General features: G+C 40.9%; 1 protein-coding gene across 2 annotated transcripts in view; it reads left to right on the top strand.

Annotated features, from left to right (window-relative positions):
• HERC4 (HECT and RLD domain containing E3 ubiquitin protein ligase 4) overlaps positions 1-21,833 on the top strand; it is a 95,578-nt gene that overhangs the window by 30,308 nt on the left and 43,437 nt on the right. For both annotated transcript variants that reach the window (XM_082267656.1, XM_082267657.1), the window contains exons 10-14: positions 5,451-5,575; positions 9,398-9,457; positions 10,357-10,468; positions 18,238-18,427; positions 19,826-19,998. In XM_082267656.1, coding sequence (XP_082123782.1) covers positions 5,451-5,575; positions 9,398-9,457; positions 10,357-10,468; positions 18,238-18,427; positions 19,826-19,998 — 660 coding nt within the window. The remainder of the gene's footprint in view (positions 1-5,450; positions 5,576-9,397; positions 9,458-10,356; positions 10,469-18,237; positions 18,428-19,825; positions 19,999-21,833) is intronic.

Here is a 21,833-nt window from a genome sequence, read left to right as displayed (position 1 = left end):
GAACTGTCACAGTGATCCAACTGCTTCATATTTGAAATTCTGGACTATACTTGGTCTTTTAAATGTACGGTGTTGCAGCAATATGAAGCACCTCTTGTTTAATGCTATGCATTTCAACCCTTATGTTCTAAATTGTCACCACAGCATTCATATGTAGCAAATGTGGAAATTTTATGAGTTTGCTGTTATACTCCATTAATCCATTCCTGCCACCTCCCAGCGATCTTTAAGTGAGTGGTAATGCATGGAGGCGGAGGTAGCTTCCTGAATTTGTAAATGCTATGATTAGCTGTCACACCAGTCACCTGTTCAGGAGCATGTTCAATCACAGTGATTGGGGGCTGTCCGTGACAGGATCTGTCAGTGTGTTGTGAGTCGACTTTCGGCACAGAGGCTTGGAATACCATGGATGTATATGTGTTGCAGCTGGGTGTTAAGGCCCACCCTCCATGCCGCCTCATACAGTGGATATAAAAAGTCTACACGCCCCTGTTAAAATGTGAGGTTTCTGTGAGGGGAACAAAAATGAGATAAAGCTCAATCATTTTTAGAGCAATTTCCACCTTTAATGTGACCTATAAACTATACAACTCAATTGAAAAACAAGCTGAAATCTTTTAAGAGGGGAGTAAAAAAAAAAACTAAAATAATGTGGTTGCAGAAGTGTACACACCCTCTTATACCTGGGGATTCACCTGTCATTATTTAAAGTGCCTCAGATTAACTCAAATTTCAGCTGTCCTAGTAGGTCTTTCCTGACATTTTCTGAGTCGCATCCTACAGCAAAAGCCATGGTCCACAGGGAGCTTCAAAAGCATCAGAGGCATCTCATTATTAAAAGGTATCAGTCAGGGGAAGGGTAAAAAATAATTTCCAAGGCATTAGATATACCATGGAACACAGTGAAGACGGACACCATCAAGCGGTGAAAATATGGCACAACAGTGACATTATCAAGAACCGGACCTCGCCCCAAAATTCATGAAAAGACCAGAAGAAAACTGGTCAGGGAGGCTAACGAGGCCTTCAGCAACATTAGAGTTGCAGGAATATTTGGCAAGTACTGGCTGTGTGGTACATGTGACAACAATCACCTGTAATCTTCATATGTCTGGGCTACGGGGTAGAGTGGGAGGACAGAAGCCCTTTCTTACGAAGAAAAACATCCAAGCCTGGCTAAATTTTGCAAAAGCAAGTGGAAAAATGTGTTCTGGTCTCATGAAACCAAGGTTGAACTTTTTGGCCATAATTCCAAAAGATATGTTTGGCCCAAAAACGACACTGCACATCACCAAAAAAACACCATGCCCACAGTGAAGCATGGTGGTGGCAGCATCATGCTTTGGGTCTGTTTTTCTTCAGCTGGAACAGGCAGAGGGAATTATGAACAGTTCCATATACCAGTCAATATTGGCACAAAACCTTCAGACTTCTGCTAGAAAGCTGAACATGAAGAGGAACCTCATCTTTCAGCATGACAACGACCCAAAGCATACATCCAAATCAACAAAGAATTGGCTTCACCAGAAGAAGATTGAAGTTTTGGAATGGCCCAGCCAGAGCCCAGACCTGAATCTGATTGAAATCTGTGGGGTGATCTGAAGAGGGCTGTGCACAGGGAGATGCCCTTGCAAAATTACAGATTTGGAGTTTTTTGCAAAGAAGAGGGGGCAAATATTGCCAAGTCAAAATGTGCAATGCTAATAGACTCATACCCTAAGTGTGCTTTAATAAAATCAAAAGGTGTTTCAACAAAGTATTATTTTAAGGCTGTGCAAACTTAAGCAACCATATTATTTTAGTTTTTTTATTTTTACTTCCCTCCACCTAAAAGATTTCAGTTTGTTGTTCAACTGAGTTGTACAGTTTATAGGTCACAATAAAGGTGAAAAAAGTACTAAAATGATATATATTTGTCTCATTGTTTTATATCACATAAACCTGACAGCTTAACAGGGGTGTGTGCACTTTTCATATCCACTCTATATAAGCTGAAGCCAGCAAGAGGTTAACATCTACTCTATACTGACTATTTACACCAGCTTTTGCCAGAATCAAGTTATTATGGGCTCAGCTGTCCTATTTAAGAACAACACTGCTCTGAGCTACATTGCCAACCTCGTCTCAAAATATAACCCAACTGTTGTCTTTGCTCTTTTATAAAACCTCCTGTTGTCTAATTCCCTCGCCGCCTCTTCCCTCGCTTGCCTCCTAGACTTTTCCAGAACCTCTCCCATCCTCTGGAACCCCCTTCTCCAACTTGTAATGCTATCTATACTCTCTGGTTTTAAATGAACCCTGAAAATGCAATTTATCCTCCTTTGCTTTCTCCATCAACACGTCCCCACACAGTTATTACCTTTTGTATAACCTTTTAGATTGTTAGCTCTCACAAGCAGGGCCCTCCTAACCTTCTTGTTCTAAATTGTTTGTTATTGTACGGTCTCCCTTTATATTGTAAAGTGCTGTGCTAACTGTTGGCACTATATAAATCCTGTATAGTACTAATAATATAAGGAGCCCTTTCACACTGCGGCACTTGAAAACTGCCCATAAAAAATGTATCGCTTTTGCTGCGCTTTTGAGGCATTAGCGGTGTGCTTTTTTTAACCACTTTACCACCGGAGGATTTTCCTGCTAAAAGACCAGGGGTTATTTTGCGATTTTTTTTACTGCGTGACTTTAACGGACAATCGCGAGGTCGTGCGACGCTATACCTAAACGAATTTCACGTCCTTTTTTTCCCACAAACAGAGCTTTCTTTTGGTGGTATTTGATCACCTGTGCGATTTTTTGATCACGCGCTATAAACAAAAAAAGAGCGTAATTTTTGCAAAAACAACAATATTTTTCACTTTTTTATATGAAATTCCCCCAAAAAAAAATGTAAAAATCAAAATTTTTTAAAATTTTCGGCCAATTTGTTTTACGCTACCTATGTTTGGTAAAAAAAATCGCAAAAAGCGTATTTTGATTGGTTTGCGCAAAAGTTATCGCGTTTACTAACAAAGGGAAAGATTTTTGTCATTTTTGGTGTTTTTTTTTTTAACGAGTAATGGCGGCGATCTGCGATTTTTTTTTTTGCGGTACTGCGACATTGCGGCGGACAGATCGGACCCTTGACTGACATTTTTGACACTTTTGGGGGGTACCAGTGACATTACTGCAGTAATCAGTGCTATATATATGCACTGTTACTGCAGAAATGACACTGGCAGGGAAGGGGTTAACAGTATTGGACAGGGAGGGGTTAAGTGTGTCCTAGGGGCGTGATTCTAACTGTGTAGGGACAGGTCTACTAGTGTAAAAACAAAGATCAACAGTTCTACATAGTAGAACTGTTTGATCTTCACTTTTACACAGGGAGAACTGACAGGTGGCTTGTTTACACAAGCCGCTCTGTCTTTCTCCCGCTGTAGCGGCGATCGTAGTGTGACCGGCGGACATCGGGTCCGCCAGTCACACTCCCGCACTCCTCCGTGAACGAGCCGAGGCGGGCGCGCGCCCGCCCGCTATTGGCTCTGGAAGGAGTGACAGGCGAGCGACGTAGACCTACGTCACTCTGCCTGGCCGGGGCCGACTGCCGCAGTAAATATACTGTGCGCAGTCGGCAAGCGGTTAAGGACACGTGACTCAAAAACTGCTTCAAGAACCATTTTGAGGTGCTTTTGAAGGGCTCTTTGGGTGCATTTGAGGCGTTTCCTATTCATTTCAGTGGAGAGGGGCGTTTTTGAGGGCGCTTTTTTTAGCACTCTAAACTTGCTCAAAAGATGCTGCTTGCAGGATTTGTTTAACCGCACTGCCAGCGCACCACCCTAGTGTGAAAGCATTCATAGATGTTAATGGGAATAGGTTTGTGCAAGTTTTTCCTGCACCTTTTTTTTTTTTTTTTTTTTTTTTTTAGCACCAAAGCGCTTGAAAAGCGCCTCAATGTGAAAGGGCTCTAATACTAATAATACAGGAGGTCAAGCATCAATTTGTAAATGTACTTATACTTTTCCTACAGTACATATGTAGATAAATCTAACTTTTTGTTTTTCTTTTATTTTTCTTGTGATTTTTTTCTAATCTGAAATCTCAATAGAAAATATAAAAAAAAAAATATAATACTATTAAAAATAAATGCTAACAATGTGGATTGCAATAAGCATGTATATGTAGGGTACTGTATATTCTTGCACTAATACTGTGTGTGCATATACTGCATACACTTGGCAGAAAAATCTCAGCTACTTTAGGAGGATCTCATTTTGTCGTCGTAAGTGTCTAATCGTATAGGAATTTATCATGGTGCGGGATTCTATTTATCACAATCCTTATGTTATCTGGAGAAGAAAAGTATGAATTCTCTTTTCCATGGGCTATGCTGATGAAGGATGTGCAGAGTATTTCAATTTAAACCAGCCCACTGGCAGTTCCACTACTCATGGTACACCCAGTGACCCCTAAGGTTAGCCTACTGACTAAAGTATCTCTGAATGCTGACACTCTCTAACCACAGACAGTTACTTTGTTACGTGAATGTATTTTCACTGATGGGAGACAAGAAAGCCACTTTATATAACTGATATCATAAAGTAACCCATGATGCAGATTTAAATCTCAAAAATCGCCAACTTTTAAACATATTTTTAGCTGACATTATTCAAAATGCCCAACCGTAATTTTACCCATTAATCCTACCTTAAAGGGCACAAAAAGGAGATCATGTGCAGATGTGCTTAACCCCTTTCCCTGCCACCGACATATGGCATATGTCTGCAGCAGTGGGAGTTTTACACACATTCTCCCAGTTGCTAGAGCAATCTCAGTTAGGTGGAAGCGATCCAGTGGCCACAGGCGCCAGAGTGGTTCCACTCAACCCTGGTAGTGTGGGGCTTTGTAGGCATGTGACAATACAAAACATTAAGTAAAAAAATGTATTTAATTATTGTGATTTGTGCTTCTTTGTATGCATCACAATGAGGAAAGGTGGGGGTGGCAGCATTTAAAAGGTAAGAGTTACAGTGCCTAAATTTCTACTTTAAATCAGCCAAAGTATCAGTCCAGGTGGATATTCTGCTTGGCAGGCTAGGTTATAGAGGTCAAAGGAGGTCTGATACAGTGAGTAGAGTGGCTGCCATTATTTATCACAGAGCTCTGTAACTCCTCGCTGGTGTTTTATTTTCTTTATCAATGTGACCTATATATTAGAGACTGCTTCTGTTCATCTCCACCAGCTATCTCATCAGGATCTGGTGAGTGGCTTATATACTTCTGAGGTGTTGGTGTTAGAAATATTTATCTCATTCAATGATTTTATGAGATGGTGCAGATCATGATTTGAATGATAAAAAAAATTTGTGTGTGTCCTTTAGATCTTATAACTTGGTCGCCCGAATCTGAGGTCAATTTCGAAGTGCATGATTCTACCATATGTAACTACATTAAATTAAGTTTCTCCTTTCTAGAACTGCCTTCCTCCAGATGACTTCAGGAACTGTAACCATTCCAGACGTATATGGACTATAAATGAAGAGCTTATTCAGAGATGGTTGACTTTCTCATCTGGAAGGCTTCCTCCAGACATAGTAAAGTAAGATTTTTAAAATAAAGTAAAATATCCGTGCTCAGAAGAAATAAAATAAAAGAGCAGCCAATAGAAAAAACTGTGATACCAGTCCAACATTAATTAGTACATAAAAAAGTGGCGCTAAGGTGTGCTGAAGTGCACTAAATAAGATCGATGCTAGAACATATGGACATTAAATAACAAATAATACTGAAGTCAGTGCAAACCAATAGTGCAAAGATTGTGCAAAAAAAGTCCAATATAATGATAAGTCAAATCTTCAGTAAACTTTGCAGTGCAATCGAAGACCAGAATAAGGATCGCCACCACCAACACCCTCCAACACACGCCTCTTACCAAATCATAAGTTATAATGGTCAAATGAGCTTGAACAGGCAGGTTGATATCACAGATGGAAGTGTTAACAGCAGGCATTGGATCCCATTTAGACTCAAAAATAAATGACTAAAACAGCTCCCATAGTGAAGTACAGTATATCAAATTCAATATGATGTTTTATTTTTCAAAGTAGATGATCACAATTACCTTGAGAAGGTAAATATAAGACATATATGATGTAACATTCCAGCAAGTTGGCTTAGCAAACACCACTCTCCTGTTCGCTGCTCTGCATACGTGATGACGTCACTTCAAAGCCACTCCCAGAGTGTTTCGTCATCAATGACGTCTACAGGGGATGGGCTAGGGGACGGTCGGCTTTTATGCAAATCATTAAATAGCACCTAAACATGACGGAACCAAAATAGAGAACCACATATATATGCCATATTTTGTAGACACTATAACTTTCGCACAAACCAATTAAATTACAGTTACGTTTTTTTGTGTTTTTTTTTTACCAAAGACGTAGCAGAATACGTTTCGCCTAAATTTATGAAGAAATTTGTTTTTTTTTTTAATTATTGAAATTCTTTTTTTGTTTTGTTTTTATAATGCAAAATTCAGTGGTGATACCACCAAAAGAAAGCTCTATTTGTGGGGGGAGGGTCATAAAAATGTCATTTGTGTACAGTGTTGCATGACCGCGCAGTTGCCAGTTAAATTAGCGCAGTGCTGAATAGCAAAAAATGCCCTAGTCCTGAAGGGGGTAAAACCTTCTTAAGACAGTGAACACTTTTGTCAGACGTATGTAATGTACAATAAAGTGTGTATAGTTCAGGAGTCTGTAATGTACAACGTTGTGTATATAGTGCAGGGGTCTGTAATGTACAGTTTAGTGTATACAGTGCAGTTTGTACAATATCACCCCCCACCCCAACTCAGTCTGTCCCCCAGTATAATCAATCTCTTCTGCCCCCAGCTCAATCTGTCCTCCAGTATAATCCCTTACCCCCCCCCCCCCCCCCCAGGTTAATCTGTCTACCGGTATAATCCCCCCAGGTCAGTCAGTGTGTCCCCTGGTACAATCCTGCCAGCTCAGTCTGTCCACCATTATAATCCTTCCCCCTCCCCCTAGATCGATCTCACCCCTAGTATCATCCTCCACCCCACAAGGTCAATCTGTCCCCCCCAGTATAATTCCCCCCCCCCCAGGTCAGTCTGTCCCCCAGTATAATCCCTCCAGGTCAGTCTGTCCCCCAGTGCAATCCCCCCTCAGGTCAGTCTGTCCCCCAATATAATCCAAACCCACGCGGGTTAATTTGTCCCCTAGTATAATTTCCCTCCCCCCAGGTCAGTCTGTCCCCCTGTACAACTTCCCCCATGTACATCAGACTGACCTAGGGGGAATTGTACTGGGGGATAGACTGGCCACCAGCTCAGTTTCTATAATAGTTGTGTAAAATGTTTATCAAATCACTGTTTTCACTCAAAGTACATTATTAGCAAATATAAACATAACATGACTTACAAAATTCCTACTAAGGCCTTGTTCACATCAGAAGCATTAAAGTGTACGTCCATGTGAGAGCTTTGTTTTATGCAAATGAGGAAACAGGTATTTTTCCATGCATCTCCTGTGCAGGCAGTTCCATTCATGTCAATTGGGACGTAACGGCTGCACAGACTCCTCCCAATCTGACATCCGTGTGGGTGCCCACATGACATAAACTGGTTACTGTCCACACCTGTAACTGGTCTCTGCAGCAAGGAGCATTGGAAGGGCAATGCATATAACAAGACAAAAAGATTTCCAAGCTCTCCTTACCAACCAATCTGCGACCAACCGAATTGACCTGTCCAACAGTACGTGTTAAAAACAGGGGTTTAGTTGCACACATTTGCAAATACATGCGTAAGCCACAGAGCCCGTCAAGGCACCCCATTATCTGTGGTCCTAACTCTAAATTCTGTGAGTCTCCAACAATGGAAGCACATGCATTTAATGGACAGGTGTTTACCAGCCCTCTCTCGCTCCCCATCCTCAACACCGCACTGATCTCCCGTCCCAGCTGCAGCTGCATCTGGCAGTAGGGAGAGGAGGGGAAGCCGGCCAGCAGCGCTGCAGGGATCAGTGCTGTGGTGGGGAGCATTTCAGGACAGGGGGTGGAGGAAGTTGGAGCAGTAGGGGATCTATTTTTAAATCCCCCTGTGACTTCCCAGCCACACCTGAAGCCGTCAGGAGGGAAGGAGAGTATTTTAGAGGACAGGTGGCGCGGCAGCAGTGCCTCCATGTGTGCAGTGTGTGAGGAAACAATGGGCCCCACTCCCCTGCCAAGACATTGTATTGTGATAACAGCTGCGGCCGCTGATTGAGGAAAATCAATCGATGTCCTTTCATCCAAAGTTGATCAAACAATCGACTTCTGTTGCGCAGGAACAACCACACCTCAATCAGAGTTCAGCTGGTCCCTGCTGAACCATACAAATTTTGATTACTGTATGGCCAGCTTTAAGGAGCTACACCCCCCAACCCTAAAAAAAAAATTGGGACAATGTGTAAAATCTACATCAACACAGAATGCAATGATTTGCAAATCTCATAAACCCATACTTTATTCACTATAGAAAACATATCAAATGTTTAAACTGAGAAGTGTACTATTTTAAGGGAAAGAAAAGGTACCGTATTTATCGGCGTATAACTCACACTTTTTTCCCCTGAAAATATAGTGCAAACAATGGGTGCGTGTTATACGCCGATATTATTTATTTACAGCTCTGCCAGTGTACTCTGCAGTTAAGAAAAAATCACAGCCAGACCCTTTTTATAGATCCTTCCTACATTATATCACTGTTATTTAAAAACGGTGCCTCTAAATACCTTGTTGGCTCCCTGCTTTCTGGCCGCTCTCCTCCTCCCACTCCTCCTCTGAGTGCAGCTTCGGATTGGTGGAGGAGAGCGATCACATGATCGGCCATTAAACGTCAGAGTAGAGCGGTCACATGACCGGCCATGAAAGAACGGCGCTAACAAGGTAGTAAGAGGCATCTGTTTACAATGACACTGACACAATGTAGGAAGCATCTATGAAAAGGAGCTGGCAGTGATTTTTTCTTTTACTTTAGAGTACGCAGGCAGGGCTGTCCCAGGAGACTGGGGGGTCTCCTGTGAGTGCAGGGGGGCTGTGAAGTGTAAAAGGGGCTTTATAATAAAAGGGATGTGTACTGTGCATGGGGGGAACTGTGTAATATAAAGGGGGGCTGTATAATGAAAGGGGCTGTGTACTGTTATATTTAATTAGGGCTCAGCACTTCCAGGTACATTCACTACAGAGAGGATCAGTGAAATGGAGTCAAAAATGGCTCACAGAGCAACAATTCTAACAGGGCATGTAGAAGAAAATGAGTGGCTACTAGTGATACTTGGTCAAAATGAACTCAGGAACCCAAGGCTTTCTTGATTTTTGTTTAATTCAGTGATTTCTTTGGATTTTGTTTTGACAGTGAAATTGACAAAGTGTTTTCATCCGCTGCCTGTCTGAATGGAAGCTTTTTATCTAACAGGTAAATGCCACGCATGTCTCCTTTCACCTGTTTAAATATTTTTTATTTTAAGAAGTTCTGATCTGTTCAGTCATCTTAAAAGTTGTTTATTCTGTAAATTAGAAGAAAAGTTATGTATGTAAAGCATGTGTTCATTAAAAAACATGTCACTGCAACATTGCACATTCCTGATATGTTTATGCTGTACCGTGTACTTTTGTTAAAAGTATCATGTATATCCCTATTGTGAAATACCTACTGATCTTGCCAACCCCCCTGCTTTCTTATTTCAAACTGACCACACTAGGCATGAGAGCACAACCCTCCCAATATGCTCAATTCTCTGGTTGTGCTCCAATGGCCAAGACTTGTACACACACGCCCCCCCCCCCCGCACAGCCACTTGCAAGCAAGTATTGCAGTTTCTCCATCCCCACCTCTCAACGCACACTATGCAGCTGAGAACATAGATTGTGTTGATTAGTTATTTAAAAAAAAGGTGTTTATATAAATACATATAAATGTTTGCTTTTAACTTCTGTTTTAAACTGCATGGGTTGTTTTACGAGATAAGGGCTCACATGTACTTTAAAAAATGAAAACTAACCAGTAAAAGAAGAGAAAATATTGTTGAAAGTGGTTAAGGATCAGAAGAAGATGCAATTAGGAATTTACTGTATTCCTTACATTTTGTTATGATAATACAGGGAATGAGTAGCATATGTATAAGTATTATATCTGTGATAGGTCCACTTAAATACAGCAGTGTGCAACATGCAGTAACATTTTGTGACAAGTCAGAATTCATCTTATGCGGAGTATAGTTCAAAGAAATCTGAATGCTTGCCGTAGTTTCCTATTGTCTATGCCTTGTTCTGTTTCAGCTGTGATTTCATGACTTGCATTGTTTCCTTTTGCAGCAATAATGACCATTTTAGAACATGTGCAAAATTCTCAGGGACAGATTTGAATTCTGCAAGACTTCTTTTCCACAAACTGCTGGATTCAGCCCCGCCACAAACCATACAACAGGTTAGGTTCAACCAAACACCACTGTGGATTGTGTATTCCAAGACAGGCTAAGTTAACTCCACATTTGAGTTAACCTGTCAAGTCCTGTAAAGTGTAAAGATTAATCCTTTTGTGCCCAGAGGTCATTGATTCCTAGATTGCCATGCCAAATTGAATTTAGGAGCGTTGGTGGCACGTGTTGGTAAACCCAACAGTACTTCTATAAATTTTGCATGCATTTTTGAAACCCTTGTGTGTGTGTGCGTGTGTGCGCACTGTGTTTATCAGTGTATAACACATTTTTCCCCCAGGGTAAATCATGTGTGTGTGTTATACACGGATATTTTACCTAGCTGCCTCAGAGGGGAAGGGGGGTCAATTACACAGAGCCGGGATCTCCTGTTTACTCGACGCTTGCATTCACACACAGTCCCGCCTCCTGGACCGGCTCCTATGATAGACATCACATGTCCCGGCATTGGACCAGTGTACTGTCTATCATAGGAGCCGTTCCAGAAGCCGGGACTGTGTGTGACTGCGAGCGCACAGTAAGAAGGAAATCCTTCTGTGTAGTCCGGCACTGATTAGGCTACATTGATAGGTAATGGCGAGGCTGCAGATGGGCACTGATCAGGCTGCATTGATGGGCACTGGTGAGGCTGCAAATGGGTACTGATAAGGCTGGATTGATCAGCACTGACCCTTATTTCGCTTCGAAGTTCTTTTATTTAAAATTTTTAAATTTTTTTTTTTTTTCCTGAAACTTCCTTCTTATAATTAAAGTGGATGTAAACCTAATTAATTAAATTTGACCTAAGCACATCTATATGTAGTGTTTTCTTATCTCTCTCCAAAGCCCTAAAGTGGGGTACACACTAGTAGAAAATCTGCTGAAAATTCCCATCCGAGGTAAAATCATACGATTTTCGGCTAGTGTGTACACAACTTTCAGCAGCCGATGCCGACATTTTCAACGAAAAAAGACGGAGGGACAAACACCAACATTTTTATCGTCCGTCCCCAGACGACCAATTTTCGTTTTAATGTGTATGCAGTACGTCCGTGAAAAATCGGATATGAAAGACCGCACATGATCTGAAGTTGCTGATGACCCGGAAGTCTAGGAAGAAATGTCCCAAAAATAAAAAAATCGGACGAGAAATTTCGTGAACATTTATGCACTGTCAACTAAAAACGGTTATGAACGCTGAGCAAGAGAGGGAAAAATCGGAGGATATTTAGTCCGATTTCCGTCACGTGTGTACGGGCCTTAAGTCCCGTTATTTTATCAGCATGATAACTTCTGACAAGTTCTCTGTCAACTGAGATAAATTCACGCTGAAATTTGTGTTGTGGGAGGTTGGTATAAAAAACTTAGCAGAGAGATTATCTTGTCACAGCAGAGCTCTTGGTGTTTCTGCCTATGTAGAGTGGGGGTGTGTGCCTTTTCTGCAATCAGCTGTCACACAGTGTAAGGTTTCACTACACTCCCAAGTGCTGAACAGGAAGAGACCATCTCTAACATGATGTGCACTTTCTAAAAAATATATAAAGCTGAAGAAAGCCGATATGCATGTAAAACTTATGTAGGGAGATTTGTTTTATCTCTGTGTATCCTCTGAGGCTGTTCACTTCACTGGGTATTTGTGAGGGTTTACATCCACTTTAAGGTGCATTTTATATGCTGATAAATACGGTATGTATATTTATAGGCAGTATGTCTTATATATACAGTACTGTGCAAAAGTTTTAGGCAGGTGTCAGAAAATGCTGTAAATGAAGAATGCTTTCAGAAATTAAAGTGTTAATAGTTAGTTTTTTTTTTTTTGTCAACCAACAAATGGAAAGTAAATGAATAGAAGAGAAATCCAAATCAAATCAATATTTGGTGTGACCTCCCTTTGCCTTGAAAACCGCATCGATTCTTCTAGGTACACTTGCACATCGTTTTTGAAGGAACTCTGCAAGATGTTCGAAGTCTCTTGGAGGACTAACTACCGATCTGTGAATGTAGGCTGCCTCAAATCCTTCTGTCTCTTCATATAATCCCAGACAGACTCAATGTTTTTGAGATCAGGAGCATTTGAGGATACCATTGATCCTGACCAAATCTCCATCTCCATTTGCAGAAATGCAGCTCCAAACTTGCAAGGGACCTCCACCATGCTTCACTGTTGCCTGCAGACACACATTATTGTACCGCTCTCCAGCCCTTTGGCAAACAAACTGCCTCCTGCTACAGCCAAACATTTTAGATTTTTACTCCAGAATACCTGCTGCCATTTTTCTGCACCCCGGTCCCTATGTTTTTGTGCATAGTTGAGTCAGTTAGCCTTGTTTCCATGTCAGGGGTACGGCTTTTTGGCAGGAATTCTTCAATGAAGACCACTTATGGCCAGACATCTCCGGTCAGTAGATGAGTGTTCCTGCGTCCCACTTGTTTCCACCAGTTCTGTGCCGATGACCCTGCTGGCCATCTTCCAATGTCAAAGGGAAGTAAGCATGATGTGTCTTTCATCTGCTCCATTATCTTTCCTTGGCCAACCATTGTGTCTATTAACATTGCCCGACTTTGCTGATGCTTTATAACTATATTATGTCTTGTTGCTGTGCTTAGTCTTGCCATGGTATATGACCTGCGACATGAAACTGTCTTCCATTAACCTCACCTTTAGTAGGGGCTGTTTCTTCAAGCCTTCTGCACAGCGGTTACTGTTTCAGTTAACCACTTGACCTATGAAAATGTTTTATCCCCCCCCCCCCCTTCACGACCAGGGCATTTTATACTATTTAGTACTGTGCTACTTTAGTTGGCAATTGTTTGGTCATGCAACACTACGCAATTTACATTTATATACTTGTTTTCACACAAATAGAGCTTTCTTTTGGTTGTATTTAAGCACCACTGGGTTTTTTTTTTTTTGCAATATAGAAGAAGAAATACTGAAAATTGTGAAAGAAAGCAAGTCTTTCCTAGTTTCTGTTATAAAAGTTTGCAAAAAAATATTCTTTCTTCATAAATTTAGGCTAAAATGTAATCTGCTACACTTTTTTTGGTAAAAATTAACCCAAATAGGTGTATATTATTTAGGCTGTAGGAAAGGTGTAGCCTCTATAATCTATGGTGTGTGTGTATGTTTGTATGTGTGTGTGTATATATATATATATATATATATATATATATAATATAATAAGACAAGTGGGTCCATAAAGTCATTCGATCCGGCTAGAAGATCGAGTTTCGCTCTTATCCCCGTCAAGATTCTTTCCTTCCAACTTGTGTCTGTCCCTGGACTGCTTACAGGGTCTGTTTGGGGCGGTACAAGACTTGTTACTTCAAGGGGTGATTGTCCTGGTTCCGACTTTGGAATTTTTTCAGGGCTTCTAGTCAAACCTGTTTACAGTTCCCAGGAAGGAAGGCAAGGTGCATCCAATCCTGGACCTCAAGGCGCTTAACTGCTTTGTGCGGGTGCAGAAGATACTTGGTGGTTTGCAGAGATAAGGTGGTTCTTCATCCCTGTCCATTGTTCCTTCCAAAGGTTGTCTCTGATTTTCATTTGAATGAAGACATTGTGTTGCCTTCCCTGTGTCCCAGACCAAAACATCCGAAGAAAATTGCCCTGCATGCCTTGGATGTGGTCCGGGCAATTGGGGTGTACCTGGCAGCTACAGAGTCTTTTAGGAAATCAGACTCACTGTTTGTGCTCACAGATGGGCCTCAGAAAGGGTTGTCTGCTTCCTCTGGGACCATTTCCAGATGGATCAAACAGACGGTGATTCAGGCCTATCCAATCAAGGGTCAGGTTTCTCCTTTCCCTGTCAAGGCGCACTTTACTCGGGCACTCAGTGCCTCCTGGGCCTTCCATCATCAGGCATCAGTGATGCAGGTTTGCAAGGTTGATCTGTTGTAGATGTGTTGGGATCTGCGGATGCTTCCTTTGGCCGTAAGATTTTGCAGGCTGCTGTTAAGATGACCCGGTCCTCCTTGAGGGTGTATTGTTTTTTTCAGGTGAACTCCAGTTTTGGTTGAGCTCCCTGGTTTACCTGGTTTGCTATAGTTAGCCTTGGGAATTTATTTTTTACTGTTCCCACCCCTCATGTTTAAAACTGCTTTGGGACGTCCCAATGGTTAAGATGATCAGGAGCTGTCTCCGTCAATGAACGAAAGAGAAAATGGGAATTTTGACTTACCGTAAAATCCATTTTTCTGATGTTCATTGAAGGACACAGCATCCACACCCCTCTGGAGTTGTAATTCTTCTGAAACTGCTTGTAACCAAACTGAGTACCTATAGCAGAGAGAGGGAGTATACCCCCTGGGATTGCCCATAGGCCTAACCAGACTTTTTTCTGCCTAGTGTCCTACTTCTGTGGGAGCAGTATAACCCAGTGGTTAAGAAGATCAGGAGCGGTGTCCACTAATTAACATCAGAGAAATGGATTTTACGGAAAGTCAAAAATCCCATCTTTCTTCTGGTGAAACAATTTCTTTTTTGATTTGGATGTGTCCTTTGGGTTGTTGTTATGCTAAAAGATGAAGTTCCTCTTCATGTTCAGCTTTCTAGCAGTAGCCTAAAGGTTTTGTGCCAATAATAACTGGTATTTAGAACTGTTCATAATTCCCTCTACCTTGACTAAGGCCCCTGTTCCAGCTGAAGAAAAACAGCACCAAAGCATGATACTGCCACCACCATTCTTCACTGTGGGTATGGTGTTCTTTTGGTGATGTTCAGTGTGGTTTTTGAGCCAAACATATCTTTTTGAATTATAGCCAAAAAGTTCAACCTTGGTTTCATCAGACCATAACACATTTTCCCATATGATTTTGGGAGACCTCAAATGTGTTTTTTGCAAAATATATCCGGGCTTGGATGTTTTTCTTCGTAAGAGTCTTGTCACTCTACTCCAAAGCCCAGACCTATGAAGAATTCGGGAGATTTTTGTCTCATGTACCACACAGCAAGTACTAACCAGATTTTCATCAGTTTTGGGGTGACGTCCAGTTCTTGGTAATATCACTGTTTTGCCATATTTTCTCCACTTGATGATAACTGTCTTCACTGTGTTCCATGGTATATTTAATGCCTTGGAATATCTTTTGTACCCTTCTCCTGACTGATACCTTTTAAGAATGACATTCCCTCTGATGCTTTGTAAGCTCTCTGCGGACCATGGCTTTTGCTGTAGGATGCGAAAAAAAAAAAGTCAGGAAAGACCTACTAGAACAGCTGAACTTTATTTGGGGTTAATAAGAGGCACTTTAAATGATAGCAGGTGTGTACTGACCCCTATTTACCATGAGTTTGAATGTGATTGCTTATTTCTGAACACAGCTGAGAGGGTTATGACAGTTATGAGAGGGTGTGCACACTTATGCAACCACATTTTTTTATTCCCCCCCCCCCTAAAAGATTTCAGTTTGTTTTTCAATTGGGTTGTACAGTTTACAGGTCACAAAGGTGGAAAAAGTTCTGAAATTATTTCTTTGTCTCATTTTTTTATCACAGAAACCTGACATTTTAACAGGGGTGTTTAGACTTCATATATCTGCTGTGCATATGTATGTGTGTGTATATGTGTATATGTATGTGTGTGTGTATGTGTATATATATATATATATATATATATATATATATATATATATATATATATATATATATATATATATATATAATATGTGTGTGTGTATATATATATATATATATATATATATATATATATATATATATATATATATATATATATATATATATATATATATATATTTGCAAATTGATCAATCCTGATGTACTGATGGCCTATCTCATTTCTTGAGGCCTTAAAATTCCAGGACAGTACAAATACCCCCCCCCCCCCCCCAAATACCCTCCACATTTTTGGAAAGTAAATAGTCCAACGTATTTAATAAGAGGCATGGAAAGATTTTTGAAGTTGTAATTTTTGTCACAATTTTATGGAAAACTAAGAAATTTAAATAAAACCTTTTTCACTTTTTTTTTTTTTTTTACATCGCCAGTGCAATACAGCACAATCATATAACTTGGTGTGGTGGTGATCAAGGATACTCACTGGTGACAGTATGTGTAGAAAAAAAAAAGTAAATTTATCAACATTATTTTTCTTTTTTTTTTTTTTCTTTTTACAAAGTTTTTTTTCATACTGTCATCAAAATAGTTTAGTGTCCCCATAGATGACGGAAGTATCATCGCTTTTTTACCTTTTACCTTCAGATAAGCCTATAATATAGCTTACCTGTTAGTAAAATTAATATCATATAAGATATTCTCCCTACATGCTGCCACTAACACCAGCGGCGCATGGGCTCTGAAGGTCCGGCGGACCTTCGGAGCTCTTTGCCGGCTCCTTGCCAGAAAGTGACTCCCGCGTGCATTCGCGGGAGCGGCGTCATCGCGGCTCCGGCCACTCACAGCGCCGGCCCCGCTGAACCCGGAAGAGACTAGCATACTAGCTCATTATGCCTTTGTCCTGCAGGGTTGTTTTTTTTTTTGTTTTTTTCCGGTGAGGATACAACCACTTTAATTGGTCAATTATACACCTGACTCTAATCTTTAAAAAATCCCTAATTGTGTACAAGTGAATGAATTGATGTTGGTTTAAAGCCAAAGGGTAGTCACACCAAATATTGATTTGGTTTAGGTTTTTCTTCTGTTTGCTGACTTTGCAATTTGTAATTAAACAATTAAAATATGTATTTTTGAAAGCATTCTTACTTTATAGCATTTCTTCACACCTGCCTAAAACTTTAGCACAGCAGTGTGTATATAGATATTTAACGCTGTATTCTGATAATACAGCAATGGATATGACACTACAGCTTGAAGAAGGCACTGCTCATCCACAGGCTGAAGGCAAACATGATGTTCAATGAAGCCTCCAGCCTACATGTGATCACTATATAATAGCCAAAATGGGTGGTTAGGTGAACACTAAACCTTCTAGCTGTTTCAGTTGCAAACTTAAAAATGTTGTGCCTTTCATCTATTAGTCCCACACATTTAATAACTGCACAGTTTAGGCCGTGTCTTGACTTGGTAAGCCCCCATTTACACTTTTCAGCCGGTTTCCCTAAGCCTGACTGCTCTCAACATGCAGAATTTTTTCTTTCTAAATGTTCCTGTTCTCACACAAAAAAGACATGCGTTTTTTTTTTTGGCCCCTTAGACTTTAACGGGAGTTAAATGTGTGTTTTTGCACATGATTTTTTGTGCCTGAAGAACTGCTGTCCAGCACGGAAACAAATGCCTGAAGCATACTGCAAAATTCCTTAAGGGTCCTTTCACACTGGCGCGCTCCGTATGTCCCTATTTCATCCCATTTTTTTGTGGATGAAAAACGGACATAATGCGTGTCAATGGGATTGCGGATGTCAGCGGATGACCATCTGCTGACATCCGATTTGCGTCCTTTCCTATCAGTTCCATTTTTTGGAATGGAAGAGAACCCTATTTTTCTTCCGTTTTAAAAAAACGGAACGGACGCAAAAGTGTCACCCGTGTATGTTAAAAAAAAAAAAAGTGCCAGAGCGGATCAAAAAACGGTCCGCTCCATGTGAAAGGACCCTTAAAGATAAACACTTTAAAATCACCAGAAATACTCTCTACTTTGGTGTGAATGCACTTTAACGTTGGAAAGGTTGCCACGTGTCCTGTTACGGATTTATGTAGAGACTTTTTTTTTTTTCCCCAGTTGTTGAAATCTGCTAGTTTGTGTTTGATCTCCCTCTTTGTTCATTTTATTAAGCTTAATTTTGCTTTTTTTTCACCATGCAGGTGGCTGCCAGTTTAGAAAAAAATCTTATACCAAAACTAACAAGTTCACCACCTGACATTGAAGCTTTGAGATTGTACCTTACATTGCCAGATTGTCCACTGATGACAGATCCCAACAATTTTTTCTCTTTAGCATTGCCATTTGGGACAGCAATTATTAGCCTTGAGAAAGCCCCATTGAAAGTCCTAGGTGAGTTGCATATGTCTCACGCACTGACACTTTTAGAGGAGGGGGTTCTTGTTGCCTTCTACCATCTGCTCAGATAGATTATTAGAGTAAACTTATTTCAAAATGCTATTTTCTTGCCTGTCTTTAGCTTTTATCCTTTTTAAAATACAGAACCAAAATGCAACACCTGAAGTCTGAAAAAAAGTCAGAACGGTTTGTATAATGTTGAGAAAGTATTACATTTAGAGATTCAGCAGAACTTCCAAAGAACAATCATTTCTAGTAGAAGGTCAGCATTGGCAACCTACATATTTCTCAGAGTACAGATTTCCTATGAACTTTCACTTGCCACCAGTGTAAGGATTACATTGGCAGCAGCACTGACATAAACAGACTCACTGCTGCTATAGTAGCTGGGAGTTTGTTTACCGGTCGTCATCTTTGTTGAATTGATTCAGGTGTCTGTAAAGCCGCTCTATGCTTCTACATGCTGTGGAACATTTAGCTTTGGCTCTGGGTTCAACGCGGTCATTCCCCCTTGGCCTGGCTGAGGAAGAAGCTGATTTGTTGTGGCTATGGGACAAGGAGTAAAGGGAAATCTCTCCAGTGGGACAGAGTTGGCAAAAAAACTGGCAATGACATTTGAGAAAGGAGACAAGACCTCTGAAACACATCATGTGATCTTTAAAACCTGTATGTTTTTGGGACAGAACTCTTCCTGGTCTCCTCCTTCTGTCCCAGTGCTTGTTTAGTGCAAGCAGTTGGAGACACTGCAGATGCTCCACAGCATGTAACCCCCACTGACATGGTGTCACTAACAGCTGAGTCACCCAAGTAACATTAGCCTATTAGCACTTATTCATTGGAATGGGTTAAGGATTGTCATTGGTGATACTGGATAAATGCTTAAAACTGTCATAAACAAATCAAATGTCAGTACAAGACATAGGATTCAGCGGAAGGAACCACAGCGAGCTGAGGGGGATGTGTTCGGCCCTGCTGACTAGTCAAGTGCTTGCCCTCCTTCACTGCATGCATTTTTTGTCATGCTGGAAACCTGTAGTGGGTTTCTCTGTGAAGGTTCTCATTTATCCAGGTGAAGGTACTGTATATCTGGTAGCAGTTAGCTGCATTTAACTGAATTTCCAGGCTTGGGATGCTACGAAATGTCTTCAGCATTACAAACCAAGTCCTGTTGAATGTGACTGCTGCTACTACTAGATGTCGTAAGTTTAGTTTGTGTTCAGCGAATTGCTTGTGAGATTTTGGAGAGTTCACTTTACAGTCAACATCATTGGTGCTAATACACTGCATGATTGCTCATAATTGTCAGGGTGAGTATTCTTCATTTAGAATTGTATAGTTCTTTGTGCTTCAAAAGCTGTCAAATTTGTAATGTGTATTGTTTCTTTTTTACAGAAAACTGGTGGTCTGCACTCGAACCCCCTGAGTTTATGCGGCTAGTACAACTCTTTAAAGATGTTGTTTTACATCTCTTGAAACTAACAAAAATTGGAATCCCGTTTACTGAAAGAAGGATTTTCAACACATTTCTCAACACAGCCTTCAAACTTTTGGAGATTCTGCATAGGGTTTGTATGGGCCTTTTATGTCTTTGTATTTTGATAATAAAGTACATACAGGATATTGTATAAAATGTAGTATAAGCAAAGAACACATCGATGCTTACATAATAGAATCATGGACGACACCACGTGCATTGTACTGAATACTGACAAATCATTTGATATTATCACAGTGCGTGCTGCACTTTACATTGCCCTACCCTAAAGACTCCTAACAATAAAACTGCCCATACAGTGGTCAGATTTTGACCCGTGTGTGTGGGCTCTGCCACTCAAGACTGTTTAATCGACTTCTGTGGAAGAGACCTATTGGAAAATTTCCTACCGATCAGTGGCTGCAGCATGCTGATCAGCGTATTCATAGAGTATTGAGTGCTGCTTTCAAAATACAATGTTGGAGCACTTTATCCTCCTAAAATAATAGCCCTCACACTAAAGTTTGCCATAAATGCAAAGATTTTCTTTCCTGCAACCACTGTGTTGATTGGGAAATCCCTCCGCAAAGTCTGTGTTTTCTCCGGGGGGGGGGGGGGGGGAGAGAGAATCACAGTGATTACTGCTAGCAGCTTTAAAAGCAATATTAAAAATGCATGTAAAATGCGACAGGCTGGTTGTACCTAGGTTGATCGATCAATCTACTTGGGTACATTTAGTCTGCCCATACATGGTTCTAAATCAAACCATCTACTGCCGACTTAACCCTAAAACACTGCCTAATGTAAATGATATCAAATAGAGATAGCCTTAGTGGGTGTGATTACAGGAGGCCTCCAATCCTAATAGATAAATAAAAAAAACCAAGAAACCTGATCCCCCACCCCAAAGGGTAGAAGGATACTAGTACCTAGGAATAAAATTGGTGGATGTGTTGAGGAGGACTCCTGATGGGTGAGCATGAGACAATTACTTAACATGTTGAAAAAACATCATTTATTAAATTTGCATATAAAAAGGAAACAACATTTCCATGGTACATTCAGTGCAACAGTCCAAATTGGTCTCGCATGTGCCCTGGGACAGGTGTGACGCGTTTCGCCCTTGGATGGGCTTTCTCAAAGACCATAGCCAGTCCCGGGTGGACTATTACAAAAAGACAAAAATGTAACATTAAGTTTTACAGATATAACAACATCATAATATTCCAGTACACAAGTACCTACTATAAGACATTCCTTAACTACATCAAGGGTACAATGTATGCTCACCACATAAATAGAGAATTTGAGGATAGTTGTTAGTGACCAGGGGATTCCACATACAACCCGATGCACGGCTCCACACCCGCGTTCAAGGAGGCAACACACTGGGTATCTCCATCCCCGTGGAGGGACAAGAAAACTGTCCCAAAAGATGGGGTGTCGAACCCCCGCCCCTTAATCTGGAGGAGATCAAAGGCTACGACCTCGGGGGAAAAGGCCAACCAACCAAAAGGTCACAGTTATCCCCTGAAAAAACAGGGTAGCTCACTGGGCTCTGAAAAACAAGAAATATATATTCCGTAATAGGTCCAATGGTGCCCAGAGGCCACCCTCCTCTCCCTCATTACACCCACTCAGGCCATGCAGTGATGGTGAAGAGATGGAACGCAGTACCCCATATGCAGTGAACAAGTGAGACATTGAGCAGGCAACCCATACAGGACCTCTCAGAGCACGTCCGATCCAATGAATCCCAACTAGGGAGACAGGGTCCGTCTCTATCAGAGGTTTAAAGTAATGTGCCAGTCTCACTCCCTCACTATAGAGCGTACCACAAGTTACCAAAAAAAAAGAGAAGAGGTCAACAAATATAGATCAATCAGAAGAAGAGGTGGAAATGTAACAGTGTGAATAGAGAGATCA

This window comes from Pelophylax lessonae (genome assembly GCF_965119305.1).
Source record: "Pelophylax lessonae genome assembly, chromosome: 9".
In the NCBI taxonomy this organism is placed as follows: Eukaryota; Metazoa; Chordata; class Amphibia; order Anura; family Ranidae; genus Pelophylax; species Pelophylax lessonae.
Note: the sequence above shows the minus strand (reverse complement) of the source record. Positions and strands in the feature narration are given on the sequence as shown.